This window comes from Budorcas taxicolor, chromosome 15, assembly GCF_023091745.1.
Source record: "Budorcas taxicolor isolate Tak-1 chromosome 15, Takin1.1, whole genome shotgun sequence".
Taxonomy (NCBI): domain Eukaryota; kingdom Metazoa; phylum Chordata; class Mammalia; order Artiodactyla; family Bovidae; genus Budorcas; species Budorcas taxicolor.
The window spans coordinates 79918373-79932724 of record NC_068924.1 but is presented as its reverse complement, the minus strand read 5'-3'; the positions used below and the strand labels follow the sequence as shown (position 1 = coordinate 79932724).

General features: G+C 51.8%; 1 protein-coding gene and 1 pseudogene across 1 annotated transcript; both read right to left on the bottom strand.

The window, feature by feature from the left end:
- Positions 1 to 8383: 8383 nt before the first annotated feature.
- Positions 8384 to 10645, bottom strand: LOC128060010 (macrophage-expressed gene 1 protein-like). The gene has a single exon (XM_052652218.1). The coding sequence runs from the start codon at positions 10643 to 10645 to the stop codon at positions 8384 to 8386; it is 2262 nt and encodes a 753-aa protein (XP_052508178.1).
- Positions 10646 to 13179: 2534 nt separating this feature from the next.
- LOC128060009 (tropomyosin alpha-3 chain-like) lies at positions 13180 to 14352 on the bottom strand (annotated as a pseudogene).

The following is a 14352-nucleotide window of genomic DNA, read 5'->3' as shown; positions in this document are numbered from 1 at the left end:
TGTGGGTACATACAGAGATTCGAGTTGTTGTACAGCAGAAACCAATACATGGTTCTAAAGCAATTATCCTCCAATTAAAATAAATAAATAAAACCCAAACTTGAAGCGGGGGGGGGGGAGGCGGAGAGACTGAGTTTCCCTGGGGTGACTGTGACACAGAGACAATGGTAGGACGGTGACAACAATGCATAATCTGAGCCCACCCTGGACCAGGATGAGGATCGTATGTCTGGCAAACTCAGTCCCCAGTTAGCGACTGTAGTGTTCAAGGGATCAGGACCTCTTGGCAACCAGTGGACAGTCTGTGCCCTACCTGAAGAGCTAACAAGCTATTCCTTGAGGACCAGATGTTTGGTATTTTAAATTATTGCTGTGTTCATTCTTAAGGTGCTTCTAAGGTAGATGACACTTTACCAAGTGAGGAAGATGAAAACCACTGAAGAAAATATAGGAAAGAAATCACTGCTACTTGAGCTGGGAAGAGGTTTTTCCATGGGACACCGAAAGCACCATTCATAAAAGAACAAATTAATAAGTTGACTTTGAAGGAAACCAGAATGTTAACCCCAAAGAGAAAAACACACAGTTTATTAAAACATGAAGTGCACATCTTTCAGGAGAAGCCTAAACCAAAAGTAACTCAAAATGGTACCCTGGAATTCCAGCTTATGTAGTGTCTTCAGCAAGAATAACAAATTTGTAGAGAAATGACAGGGTGAAGGAAGAGTTAGGCTTCCAAGGAGGGCAAAATATGAGAAGTTAAATATCCGGGAGGAAAATTATGGGGCAAAGTTTGTTTGCAGATTCTTCTAGGCTGATAAGAATCTGGCTTAGGAAAAATAGAATTTAGATTCTGCCTTTAGGCAGAAAAAGAGGAGCTTTTCTGTTTGCTGGGACTTCCCTATAGCTCAGATGGTAGAGAATCTGTCTGAGTGCAGGAGATCTGGGTTCGATACGTGGGTCAGAAAGATCCTCTGGAGAAGGAAATGGCAACCCACTCCAGTACTCTTGCCTGGAGAATCCCATAGACGGAGGAGCCTGGTGTGCTGCAATCCATGGGGTCACAAAGAGTTGGACACAACTCAGTGACTAACACACACAATTTCTGTTTGCTGCTTCTTCAGTTCAGTCCAGTCGCTCAGTGGTGTCCAACTCTTTGCCACCCCATGGACTGCAGCACGTCAGGCCTCCCTGTCCATCATCAACTCCTGGAGTTTACCCAAACTCATGTCCATTGAATTGGTGATGCCATCCAACCATCTCATCCTCTGTCGTCCCCTTCTCCTCCTGCCTTCAGTCTTTCCCAGCATCAGGGTCTTTTCAAATGAGTCAGTAATTGAATTTAAATCAAAATAATTATGTCAAGGAGACTATTTGGGACAAGATTTTGGTTTCCTTCAAAGTCAACTTATTAATTTGTTCTTTTATGAATGGTGCTTTTGGTATCCCATGGAAAAACCTCTTCCCAGCTCAAGTAGCAGTGACTTCTTTCCTGTATTTTCTTCAGTGGTTTTCATCTTCCTCACTTGGTAAAGTGTCATCCACCTTAGAAGCACCTTAAGAATGAACACAGCAATGATTTAAATAAAGAGTGAAAAACTCTTCACATCTTCCTTACCTGCTACTCTCCCTACCCTCAGGCCTCACGCAGTAAACAATCTGCCCGGAATTCAGGAGACCCAGGTTCGACCCCTGGGCCAGGAAGATCCCCAGGAGAAGGTCATGGCAGCTCACCCCAGTGCTCTTAGCTGAAGAAGCTCATGGGGATGTGCATGGGATCACAAACAGGTGGAAATAGCTGAGTACCTAACACACACACACACTCGCTTCCCTACTCTGGACTCTCCAAGCCATGAAGTGCAGCAAAGATTCCTCACAATCTAGTCTGATTTTTGAGCTCCCAACATTTTGCTGACTTGTTTGCCTATAACTTAATGATTGCCTATAACCTCAGATATGCAGATAACACCACCCTTATGGCAGAAAGCGAAGAGGAACTAAAGAACCTCTTGATGAAAGTGAAAGAGGAGAGTGAAAAAGTGGGCTTAAAGCTCAACATTCAAAAAACTAAGGTCATGGCATCCAGTCCCATCACTTCATGGCAAATAGATGGGGAAACTGTGGAAACAGTGACAGACTTTATTTTCTTGGGTTCCAAACTTACTGCAGATGGTGACGCTTACTGCTTGGAAGAAAAGCTATGACCAACCTAGATAGCATATTAAAAAGCAGAGACATTACTTTGCCAACAAAGGTCCATCTAGTCAAGGCTATGGTTTTTCCTGTGGTCGTATATGGGTGTGAGAGTTGGACCATAACGAAGCTGAGCACCAAAGAATTGATGCTTTTGAACTGTGGTGTTGAAGAAGAGTCTTGAGAGTCCCTTGGACTGCAAGGAGATCCAACCAGTCCATCCTAAAGGAGCTCAGTCCTGGGTGTACATTGGAAGGACTGATGTTGAAGCTGAAGCTCCAATACTTTGGCCAGCTGATGCTAAGAACCAACTCATTGGAAAAGACCCTGATGCTGGGAAAGATTGAAGGCAGGAGGAGAAGGGGACAACAGAGGATGAGATGGTTAGATGGCATCACTGACTTAAAGGACATGAGTCTGAGTAAACTCTGGGAGATAGTGATGGACAGGGAGACCTGGCATGCTGCAGTCCATGGGGTCACAAAAGAGTCAGACACAACTGAGCGATTTTCAATGCCGGAATATTCTTTTTACAACAAACACACAGCCTTCTTTTTTGCTCCTCTAAGCTGTTTAGAAAACAACATCATAGCTTTACAATTAAATTTAAAATTAGTCTTCACTGTCAGATTTTCAGGAACTCCTTGAGATAACCAGAAGCTATCTGATTTACAACAGTCCGTCTCTATGGAGTCAGTGCAGTACAAGTCAGTACAAGATGAGTCAGACCAAGCCTAAAGCTCCAGGTGATGAGACTGTGGCTGAGATAAAGAGTGGGCGTGGAAGCTGGGGCTCAGAATTGACCAGGTTCACCCTTGTGACTGCTCAGCTGTTATCCATTTCTTTATATTTTAAAATAACATATGGTTTTTTTAATGTAAATAAAAATACATACTATAAAATTTGAAAAAATGAGTTAAGAAGAAATAGAAGTGCAGAAAAATTAGAACCAAGATGGAGTTTAGTAACAAGAATGCTGTAGACAGGGCCAAATTTGGCTCAAAGCTCTCTGAAGGTCAAAATAAGGAGAGAGACCTCTTTGTTCTGTGGGACTTAGCATGAGATTGAAAGCACCCGGTGTGCCAGAGAAGCCTGTTTCAGGAGGAGGCGCTGTGTGATGTCCAAGAGCTCCTCCCGGGCGGCATGTGGTCCCTCAGTCCCTGTTCCATTCTCGGCTGGGATGGAGGTTCAGCAGCCCCTCCGCCCTGCTCCTCAGAGTTCTGAATGGAACCTGGAGACTTGGGGGCCCCCGGCCAGCACCTCCCCTTTCCCCATGTTTTTTATTTTTTGTCTATCTGCCTTGAATATCTTGAGTCAATGAAAACTGAGTTCTATTGATCACTGTATTTATTCAAGCACTTATACTGGGCAAAAATAAGGCTTAAAACTCATTCCTTCATGACATAATATATGTAAGTATCCCAGAAGGGCAAGGAACCTAAAAGGATTTGATGGTTGAGTCTTATCACCTGGGGCCTCCCAAGATCTCTTCTGGTTTTCTTTCATCCAGCAAACTTGTAGAGCAACCACTGCGTGTTCTGTCTGACACTGAGCTCTGGAAACAAGTCCAATGAGCACAGCACCTTCCCTTCCCCGATTCAGGGAGCTCCTGATCAGGTTGGATGAAGAACTCATGCCAAGGGTCAGGCTTACAATTACATGCTAAAGAGGTTAGGAGGAGTAAGAGACAGATTCTTCCTGGGAGATGGAAGGAGTGTGTGGCTTCCCTGGTGGCTCAGATGGTAAGGAATCGCCCTGCAGTGCGGGAGACCTGGGTTCAATCCCTGGGTCAGGAAGATCCCCTGGAGAAGGAACTGGCAACCCACTCCAGTGTTCTTGCCTGGAGAATCCCAGGACAGAGGAGCCTGGAGGACCATGGGGTGGAAAGAGTCGGGCACGACTGAGCGACTACCTGATGAGACGGTGATGTGGGGTGGGGGAGAGAGGGCAACCAGAAATGCATTCTCTTGTGTCCTCAGGGAGGTGACCTTTGACCCTAGTCCTTTTCTTCCTTTATTCGCTTTGGGCTGTGCTGGGTCTCCGTTGCCGCCCACGGGCGTTCTCAAGTTGCTGTGAGCAGGGGCTGCTGACCAGCTGCAGGGCACTGCCTTCTCATCCTGGCGGCTGCTCTTGTTGCAGAGCCTGGGCTCTGGGGCCCTGAGCCCAGTCTGGATTGATGAGCAGGATTCCATCCGTCATCACTGGACATGCCATGGAAGTCAGCGTGCGCAGCAGAGAGAGTGTGCGACACGGCAGAGGCTCAGGGTGACAGAGCCGCCTGTGCCCGCTGACACCGCTGCTGCTGCTGCTAAGCCGCTTCAGTCGTGTCCGACTCTGTGCGACCCCATAGACGGCAGCCCACCAGGCTCCGCCCTCCCTGGGATTCTCCAGGCAAGAACGCTGGAGTGGGCTGCCATTTTCTTCTCCAGTGCATGAAAGTGAAAAGTGAAAGTGAAGCTGCTCAGTCGTGCCCGACTCTTGGCGACCCCATGGACGGCGGCCTACCAGGCTCCTCCCCCCATGGGATTTTCCAGGCAAGAGTACCGGAGTGGGGTGCCATTGCCTTCTCCGCTAAAGCGCTACACAGTCACCTCCAAAAGCGGAGTGAGGACTTCCCAGCTGGCCCAGGGGTTGGGCGTCCACCTGCCCACGCTCCCTGGGGCAGGATGATGCCACAGGCCGTGGGGCAGCTGGACCTGCGCACCACGACTGAAGCCGGAGGGCCTGGAGCTCGCCCCCAGAACGTCGTTCCTGCGAGCCCGCCTCCAGGAGCGTCACTCCGGCGAGACGCCCCCGCACCGCCGCTAGAGTAGGCCCGCTCACCGTATCTAGGGACAGCCCAAGCCCAGCGAAGACGCAGTGCAGCCAAAAACAAATCAACAAATAACTTAAGAGACTATAGAGTGATGCGTCTTTCAATCAAGAGGCTCTAGGTAATTATTATTTGGCCTTCCCTGCTGGCTCAGATGGTAAAGCATCCGCCTGCAATGCAGGAGACTCAGGTTTGATCCCTGGGTCAGGAAGATCCCCGGGAGAAGGGAATGGCAGCCCACTCCAGTATTCTGGCCTCGAGAATTCCATGGCCAGTGGAGGCTGATGGGCTATAGTCCACGGGGTCACAAAGAGCTGGAGAAGCCTGAGCGACTAACCCTTTCACCTTCGTGTAGTTATTTATAGAGCTTCGTTTTGGTCTCCACAAGGGTCCAGATTTGGATGATCCCTCACATAGTCAGTCTTAAAGGGTGGTCCATTTGCCCCCTTCCTATTTATTGCACACCAAATCCTTTTATTACACCCCAACCCCCGCCCTGCTTGGAGAGAGCTCAGGTTTTGAAGCCTGGAGGATGGTTGCAGGAAATGAATTGAGACCGTCAGAAATGGGCATTCACCTTCTGTTGAAAGGATCTTCCCAGGCCAGTAGAACAGAACTAACCCAAAAATATGCCAAGTTGACCCAAGAGTCCAGTCCCGTGCCAGAATTCCTATCAGCGCTCCCCACCCCCCACCAGCTAGAATTTGTGACCCTCATACGCTCTCCCATAATATTGCGTTGGAAGCTCTATGACATTTTACTGCAGGTGATCTATGTTTTGTCGGTGTCTTATCCACTCAACTGAGCCCCAAACATACAGCTTTGTGTCCTGAGGCCTCATGATGAGACAGCTCACTGGGAGCTGCTAGATGAGAGGCCCATACCAGGGGACTTCCACGCATTTCTCATTTAATTCTCGGAACAACGTATGACATCAGTCTACGATCATCCCCATTTACCAGCTGAGATTGGTTCTCGGAGGGGTGAGATCATTTTCTCATAGTCACGGAGCTAGGAAGTAGCCGTGCTGGGACTCAAACCCAGTTTGTCTGATTTGATTCTGGAATGCCACTCTTAGAGCAGTGGCAAGTCAGACCCCATAATGCTGGTGTCAACAGTTCCAGATTAAGAAAGGCCAGGCTATTTAATTTTGGCCACCTGATGTGAAGAACCGACTCATTGGAACAGACCCTGAAGCTGGGAAAGGGAGGAGAAGGGGACAACAGAAGATGAGATGGTTGGATGGCATCACCGACTCAATGGACATGAGTTTGAGTAAGCTTCAGGAGTTGGTGATGGACAGGGCGGCCTGGCGTGCTGGAGTCCATGGGGTTGCAAAGAGTCAGACACAACTGAGAGACTGAAAAAACAAGCTATTTCAAGGGACTTTGAATCCATGAGCTAATTTAATCTTCTCAAGTAACCTGAGAATTTAACATGCTATCTACATTTAACAAAAGACCAAACTGAGGTATAGGGAATTTCCAGAGGCGCATATCAGCCCCAGACCAAGCCGGTGGATTTATTGTGGTCCTCAGCAAATAATTAAATGAAATAATCTTTCCAAAGGGCACATTCTAAATACTCAGAAGGCATGAGCCATTTTTTTTTCTTCTTTTCTTTAATTTTCAGACCATGCCATGAGGCATGTGGGAGCTTAGATTCCCAACAAGGGATTGACCCCATGCCTCCTGCTTTAGTGGCATAGAGTCTTAACCTCTGGGCAGCCAGCGATGTCCCACAATTATTGTTCTTAGTATTTGATTCATGTAACTTTGGGCAGGTCAACATCTGAACCTCAGTTTCCTCACTCATATCATGAGCTACTTACCTACTTAAGGTTTGTGAAGACAAAGTAAGATGCTATCATAAAGGTAACGTTCATGTAAAGAAAGCCTCTATAAATGGTAATGACCACAAGTCTGGAGAAAGATCAGGAGAGCCACCGGTCAGTCAGTTCTTAGCTGACAGCCTATTCCAATGTGCGTGTATAGGAGCAGCGGAAATAGCTCAAACATCCCGGAATCACTTGGATTTCTATTGTCTGCTCTCTCGGGACTCAAGACTTTGTGCCAATACCACCCCATCGGGACCCTGGAATAGTCCACTGTGTAGCTAGAGTTGGTGAAACGGCAAGAAGACAACTCACCTAGGTCACTCAGGCCATGGAAATACAGGTCTTGTCCGCCCTAGGGGGGCAACACTTGCTGCTACCCAGGGCCTCTCCAAGTGCCTTCAGATGTGGCTCTAAAATTCCCACATGAGGGAACCATCTGGACTTAGTCCTACAGGTCCGAGGGTTTAATGGGACACTCTGAGTTTGTCCTTGTGACAACTGCAGACCCACCCACACTCTGGGCTTAAATCGCGATTCGCCTTTTGCTGCAAGCACATCACGAATGGAACACTGGCCCCAGGAGACTTTGGTGTACCAGAGATAAACAGAATATGCAAACGGAAACCTCTTCCACCGTGGGTGAGGACTCTCAGCTCTCCAAAGCTGAGTTTCTCAGAACAGAGGATGAGATGGAAGAGTTCTCCCACGGTGATCATAGCTTGTATCATAGTTTACATTGGGATCCCATACGTATGTGCGTGTATACATACCTGGCATTTTAGGGTGAGTCAAAATGGTTGGATCTGGGCAATTTTATGTGATTGACTTATTTCACAAAATATAACATTATAAAATATAACATTATATAAACATTGTAGCTGTTTCATGCAATATACTGTTTTCTGTCTTTTAAAAAATTGCTTTTAAAATGTGGTTAAAAAACAACCTAATTCATTCCATCATCCACAAGTAGGTCAGCCCCTATTTGGAAAACAAAAATAACAGACCTAACTTAAAATGAGTCCAAGAGGGAACTTTTGGGGTTCAAGGCAATGATTCTGGGGAAATGAAAGGACAAAATGAATTTTATAACAATTCCAAAAAAAAAAAAAATCTAACACAAAGCTACGCCGTATATCCTGGGGTCAATACTGATTCTACCTCCTCTGTTGCTTCCCCTCCTACTCCATCCCAGCCCCCACCAAAGAATACCAGGAACACACCTGCATTTGAACAAAGTTGGGTTTATTGGCTCTTTGCAACAAAGAAAGTGCCCAACATAAGAATATGGCAAGAAGAATGGCGGGGAGGGGGTGGGGTTGCTCTCAAGAAGGCTTTAGGGAAAGAGATTGTTCCAGGAATTGAGCTTGAATTAGGTGATTTGGGGCATGACTTGAGAAAGCACAGTTTAGTCCCTGTACCTTGAGAAAGGGGGCCCATTCTGCGAGGAGGTATCAGACATCTGGTTACCCAGTCCGTGGGGGACACAGAGTGGACTGAAGCCCTGACCAGGGGCGAAGGGTGTGCCGCTTGGGCCAAGTCTAGACGGAATTGTTGGCATTCTCTGAGCAGCCAGACGGAGTGGGGCTCTCAGCGGTTTCTGCAGTCCCATAGACTGTCTGCTCCTCTGCCAGGATGCCCTCCGGCAATCTCCTGTAACCCCGCTTCTGGTAGCGCCTGAAGCCCCAAGTTACCCCCAGAGCCAGAGCAATCACGCCCAAGACGGCCCCCAGGCAGGCGCCCGCGATGGTCCCAGCACTGGGCCGGGAACCCCCCTTATCCAGGAGCTGGGCTGCCACGGATGGGTCGTGGATATCGGTCTGCCGCCAGAGGCTGGAGCCCTGCAGCTTCACCCAGGCCCGCTGCCCGCTGGCGTCCACCAGGACCGAGGCCCTGAGGCCGCTGCTGTTGCCCAGCAGGCTGGGGCGGGCCACAAAGGGCGGCAACCGGACCATGAGCTGCTGCGGGTTCAAGAGGAACCCAGCCCGGAGGCAGTATTGGACCTGGCAGCCGCTGCTGAGGTAAGCTGGGTGTTGGCTGTAGCCTTCCGGGCAGGTCATGGGGTAATCCGTGGCGACGTTCAGGTTGAAGACTTCCTTCAGGAATTCGGGGTCCTGGCCCCTCGCCCGGGCCGCCAAGGGGTTGCCCACCTGGCAGCTGAAGAAACCCCCGAAGGGGACCGCGTGGGCCGCGCCCAGCTCCCAGTCACTGCTGACGCACACCTTGAGGTCACCCAGGAGGGTCAGCGGGAAGAAGGACGAGGGGCAGGCCTGGGCGCCGGTGCGGGCGTTGGGGCGGCCGGGGCTGTAGAGGCCTCCGAAGAGGAGGCCGGCCGCGGCTGTCGGGGCGGCCCCCGAGGGCGCGCACCAGGACGCGTTGACGCGCACGACGCGCTGGACCTCCCAGTAGCCGCACATCCGGTGGCAGCAAGTGAAGATCAGCCAGCACTTCTCGCAGCGCGGCCAGCACTCGTAGCTTCTCTCGCTCCACACCTTGACCTCGCTGCTCAGCAGGCTGGCCGTGTAGTTGGCGGGGCAGGAGGTCCGGCCGGTGAGCGGGTTCAGGATGGTGTAGGGCGCGCACAGGCGGCCACCCTCGGGGCCCGTGATCGCCTCGCACTCCTGGAAGACGCCCCCGAAGCTGAAGTTGGCGTGCTGGCCGTCAGTGCACGAGCCGTCGTCCACGTTGGCCAGCGGGTCGAAGTTGGGGGCCCCGTGCTTCACGCATCCGGGGTGCATGTTGACTGCGTAGTAGCGGCTGATGGCGCGGCTCACGGCCGCCTCCACGCGCCGCACGGCGGGCGCCGGGAGCTCGGGCAGCGCCTCGGGCTGCAGCAGCGCGGGCAGCGGCAGGCCCGAGCGGTCGATGGCCACCAGTCGGTTGGCGACGCCTTCCTGCCACTTCTGCAGGGTGAGGCCCTCGTAGAAGGGCGGGCCCCCACGGCTGTGTATCTTGGAGGCCACCGTGCCCTGCTGGTACGCCTGCACCAACTGTCTCTGCTTGTCCCAGGATACCACGTCGCCCACCCCGATCTTCCGAGCGAACAAGGCGGAGGCGGCGAAGGTGACGTTGAGCCTGTTCCTGTCCTCGTGGCCCACAAGCTCCCGACTCACCTGGTCCTCCTGCACCAGGGTGGCCCCCACCTCCACCTCGGTGAGGACGTGCGTGCCGTATGTGAACACGAGCATCTCCGCCAGGTACTCCGCCTCGAGGGTCTGGTTGTTCTCCAGGTGGTCGCTGAGGGTCAGCAGGTGCTGCCGGAAGTCGGGGTGGAAGTCAGGGGTCCCCCGGACCCTCACGGAGTAGATGCTGTGGCGCCGCTGCACGCGGGTGGTGATCGTCTGGTACTGCAGGCTGTACCTCCGGACGTTCTGGCATTCCACGGAGAACTTGCCGTTGAGGAACGAGAGGAAGGAGAACTCGGCATTGACCGAGGCTGCCCAGGTGTCGGTGTAGTTGACCCAGCTGTCCATCAGGTCGGCGCGGGTCTGCACCAGGCTCTCGCGCCGCGGCACCGCCAGCATGCCGTCGGGGATGAGGTACTCGCCGTCCTCGGTGGTCAGGCACTGCGAGTAGGCGCGCCCGAGCACCAGCCCCAGCTCCATGTTGCGCAGGTTGTCCCAGCCCGCCCCGGGCAGCGCCCCCAGCACCGACACGTTCAGCTGCTGCTTGCAGCCTTGGAAGCCCCAAGGCCCCCCGTCCGCCCTGCCGCCCAGCCCGGCCCAGAGCAGAACCAGCAGGGGTGCCAGGCCCAGGCCCAGGGCCGGGGGCGAGCTTCGCCGGCACAGCTTGCCGCCCCTCATCTCCTCCAGGACCCCGAGGTCGCTGAGGGCGGCCGTCCCCGGCCTGGAGCTGAAATAGGCTCAGCCTCAAAGCCCGGAGGGACTCAGCCCCACTCAGGCCCCTCCCCAAGCCGGCGGCCCCTCCCAGGCGCCTCTCCCGGAAGTCCTCCCAACAGAGGAGCAAGGCGGTCTCTTATCAGAAGCACCGAGGCGCGCGTGAAGCTGATTCCAGGCTTGAGGTCAGGGCGGGGTAGATTAGACCAGGGAATCGCCTGAAGACCCACCAACAACAGTCCAGGGCCCAAGAACTTTTCTCCTCCCCTTGTGTCTGCGAGGAGCTCTCTAGGGCCCCCCTCCCTGAGATCCGGAGCTGCTCTAAGTAGGCTAGGCTAGGGCTTTGCTGCTGCAGCTGCTGCTGCTGCTAAGTCGCTTCAGTCGTGTCCGACTCTGTGCGACCCCATAGACGGCAGCCCACCAGGCTCCCCCATCCCTGGGATTCTCCAGGCAAGGATACTGGAGTGGGTTGCCATTTCCTTCTCCAATGCATGAAAGTGAAACGTGAAAGTGAGGTCACTCAGTCGTGTCCGACTCTTCTTGACCCCATGGACTCCATTTTAAACTCTCACCAGTCTCTCTCTGTTTCTCCTTTCTGCCCTCAGTGTAGCTCAAACGGTAAAGAATCTGCCTGCAATGCAGGAGAACAGTGTTCGGTCCCTGGGTTGGGAAGTTACTCTGGAGATAGGAATGGCAATCCACTGCAGTATTCTTGCCTGGAGAATTCCATGGACAGAGAAACCTGGCAGGCTCCAGTCTGACGAACACACGTGATAGTCTCTTTTTACACATTAGAAAATCAGCCCCAGGGAAGTACCCAAAATCGCAGGTTCACACTGGAGCCGGCATTGAGTCCAGGCTCATCTGCTGCCAAAGTACAGATCTTGGTTTAGGGCTTCTTCTTCCTATGCACTGTCAGGATCTTCTTTTTCGGAGAGGAAATGTGCGTGTTGAGTCGCTCAGTCCTGTCCAACTCTGCAGCCCCACAAACTGTAGCCCACCACGCTCCTCTGTCCATGGGATTTCTCAGCCAAGAACACTGGAGTGGGTTGCCTTTCCCTTCTCCAGGAGATCTTCCCAACCAAGGGATCGAACCCTTGTCTCCTGCATTGCAGGCAGGTTCTTTACCATCTGAGCCATCAGGGAGGAGCTTGTTCTTTATTTCAAAACAATGTTTATCAATTTTTGGTATCAAAACAGCTACACTATTGTTTTCTTTCTCCAAATTGATCCCTACAGAGACCACACCAAAGGAGAGAATGTTTTAAGCCAATTAAGCTGCAGCATACTCACCTAGCAGACCTCACTGAAACCTCATCCAAAAGGGGGGATTGGGTAGGGAAAGAAACTTTATAAGATCAGCACACTGCCAGCCCACAGATTATAGAGCGCTCTCAGCCAGAGGGGTCACTGGTGTGCCCCAACCCCAAAGAAGCAAAGTACCACAATAGTATAAAATTTAAAAACAGGTTTGTACATAAGCTCTTCGTGCTTTCTCCAGCAGTAACCAATACAAAGCACAATGAGATGGCACTTTTAGACAGCACCTTCAGACCCAAAAAAGGGTGATGAGATGAGTTTCCTATGGCTAAATCAGTGGCAAAACATACTTTACTTTCTTTCAAGAAGGCAGGAGAGCAAATGTGTTTGCCTCAACATAAGGGCCCCAGGCTCCATTCTGTGAGCCCAGGTTGGGAACACGGTAGAGCTGGGACAAGGATTTGGTCTCAGAGGTTTCATCATCTTAAATTGGTTGGGTCACTGCTGATGAAAAAAGAGAAAAAAGTTTCAAAGAAACCGTAAAGCTGAAAACTGGAACAGACTTTTTTGGCTCTCTCCTCCTGCAATCATCTTTGTCGGTTGGGGGTACTTTTTCCAGAGCAATGAGGTTTCCCCAAATGGAGACTTTCTCTGGGCTGTGAGGCTTTCAGGAAGGCAGGCCCATACCTTTTCCCCTCCCCTGTGGAGAAGGTCTTTGAAAAGACCCTGATGCTGGGAAAGATTGAAGACAGGAGGAGAAGGGGACAACAGAGGATGAGATGGTTGGATGGCATCACCGACTCAATGGACGTGCGTTTGAGTAAGCTCTAGGAGTTGGTGATGGACAGGGAGGCCTGGCATGCTGCAGTCCATGGGGTCACAAAGAGCGACTGAACTAAACTGATGGAGAAGGCGATATGCATTAAGCTGAAACGTTACCTTCCAAAAGTGAGAAAGGGGTTAGACTGTTGCTTCAGAACCATGGAATTGTCTGGAACATTTTTACAAATGGTTGTTACATCAACAACAGGAAAAGGTAATTACAAAATGTGTACATCACAGCAGGCTTTTAAAGACACTTCAAACTGTGCTCACATTCCCTTAAACTTTGTCCCCAAAGGTGTTCTGCCTCCGGCCCAGCTGGGGCTCGGGAAAGGCAGAGATAGTTTGGCAAAAGGGACACGGGGGTGGGGATGGGAGAGGTGGCGAAGGAGAGACGCAGACTTCCAGTTAAATAACGATCAGCCCTCAGCTTGCAAGTGAGCTTCAGGCAGGGTGTTCTCAGCAGAGCCGGGGTCGAGGGAGGAGCCGCTAGCGGCAGGGGGTGACCGGGAGCTCGACGTCTCCTTCAAGTCGAGCAGCGTCTGCTCCAGCATCCCTTGCTTACAGAGGTGCTGCTCTTGGTTACGTTTCACTTTCTCTTCCAAATCGTCCATTGTCGTTTCCAGCCCAGCTACCGATCTCTCAGCAAACTCAACCCCTGTCTGCCTCCTTGAGTTTATACGTAGGAATCTTTGTCTCTTCCTCGTATTTGTCTCCTTTTCAAGAGTACTTCTCTTCAGCAGCTCTCAGACACTTCAGGTTCAGCTCCATCAGTCTGATTCGCTCATCCATCTCTCGACAATGGCACTCGGCCAGCTCAGCTCGCTCCTCTGTGCGTGCCAGGTCTCCCCCAATAATCCCCAGCTTCAGATCAGTTCAGTCGCTCGGTCGTGTCCGACTCCTTTTGACCTCATGGACTGCAGCAAGCCAGGCCTCCCTGTCCATCACCAACTCCTGGAGTTTACTCAAACCCATGTCCATTGCATCGGTGATGCCATCCAACCATCTCATCCTCTGTTGTCGCCTTCTCCTCCCACCTTCAATCTCTCTCAGCATCAGGGTCTTTTCCAAGGAATCAGTTCTTTGTATCCCAAGCTTACGAGCCACTTCTTCCTACTTCCTGTCTGCCTCTTCTACAATGTGCTTAGCCTCTTTGCATTGGATTTCCCAGAGTTCCAGTTTTTTCTTCATCTTCTAAGGCTCGGTTTTCATACCCTCATACCTCTCTCGGTCTCCTCCCCAGCTCTGTCGGCTTCCTCCAGCTCTTGCAGGGCAGGGGCCAGGCGCTCTTGAGTTCAGTCCAGCTCCTTTTCAACCAGCTGGATCCTAGGCTCAAGGAAGCCACCTCAGCCTCCCCTGCCCCGGGCCCGCCTCTCTCCCTGAACCTCCCTCTGGAGGTGTTCAGTGCTCTCGCCTGCATCGCCAGCCTGCTGCTGTGGAACCTGGACCTCCTGCTTCACTGCCTCAATGGTGCTGATCCCGGCCGTGGGCCCACCCAGCTCCCACTCGGCTCTGAAGCTGCCTCTCGGGGTCTTCTTGGTTTCTGTCTCTACTAGGACTTTTGGTCCTAAGAAGGCTCTTGGAGAGGGCAT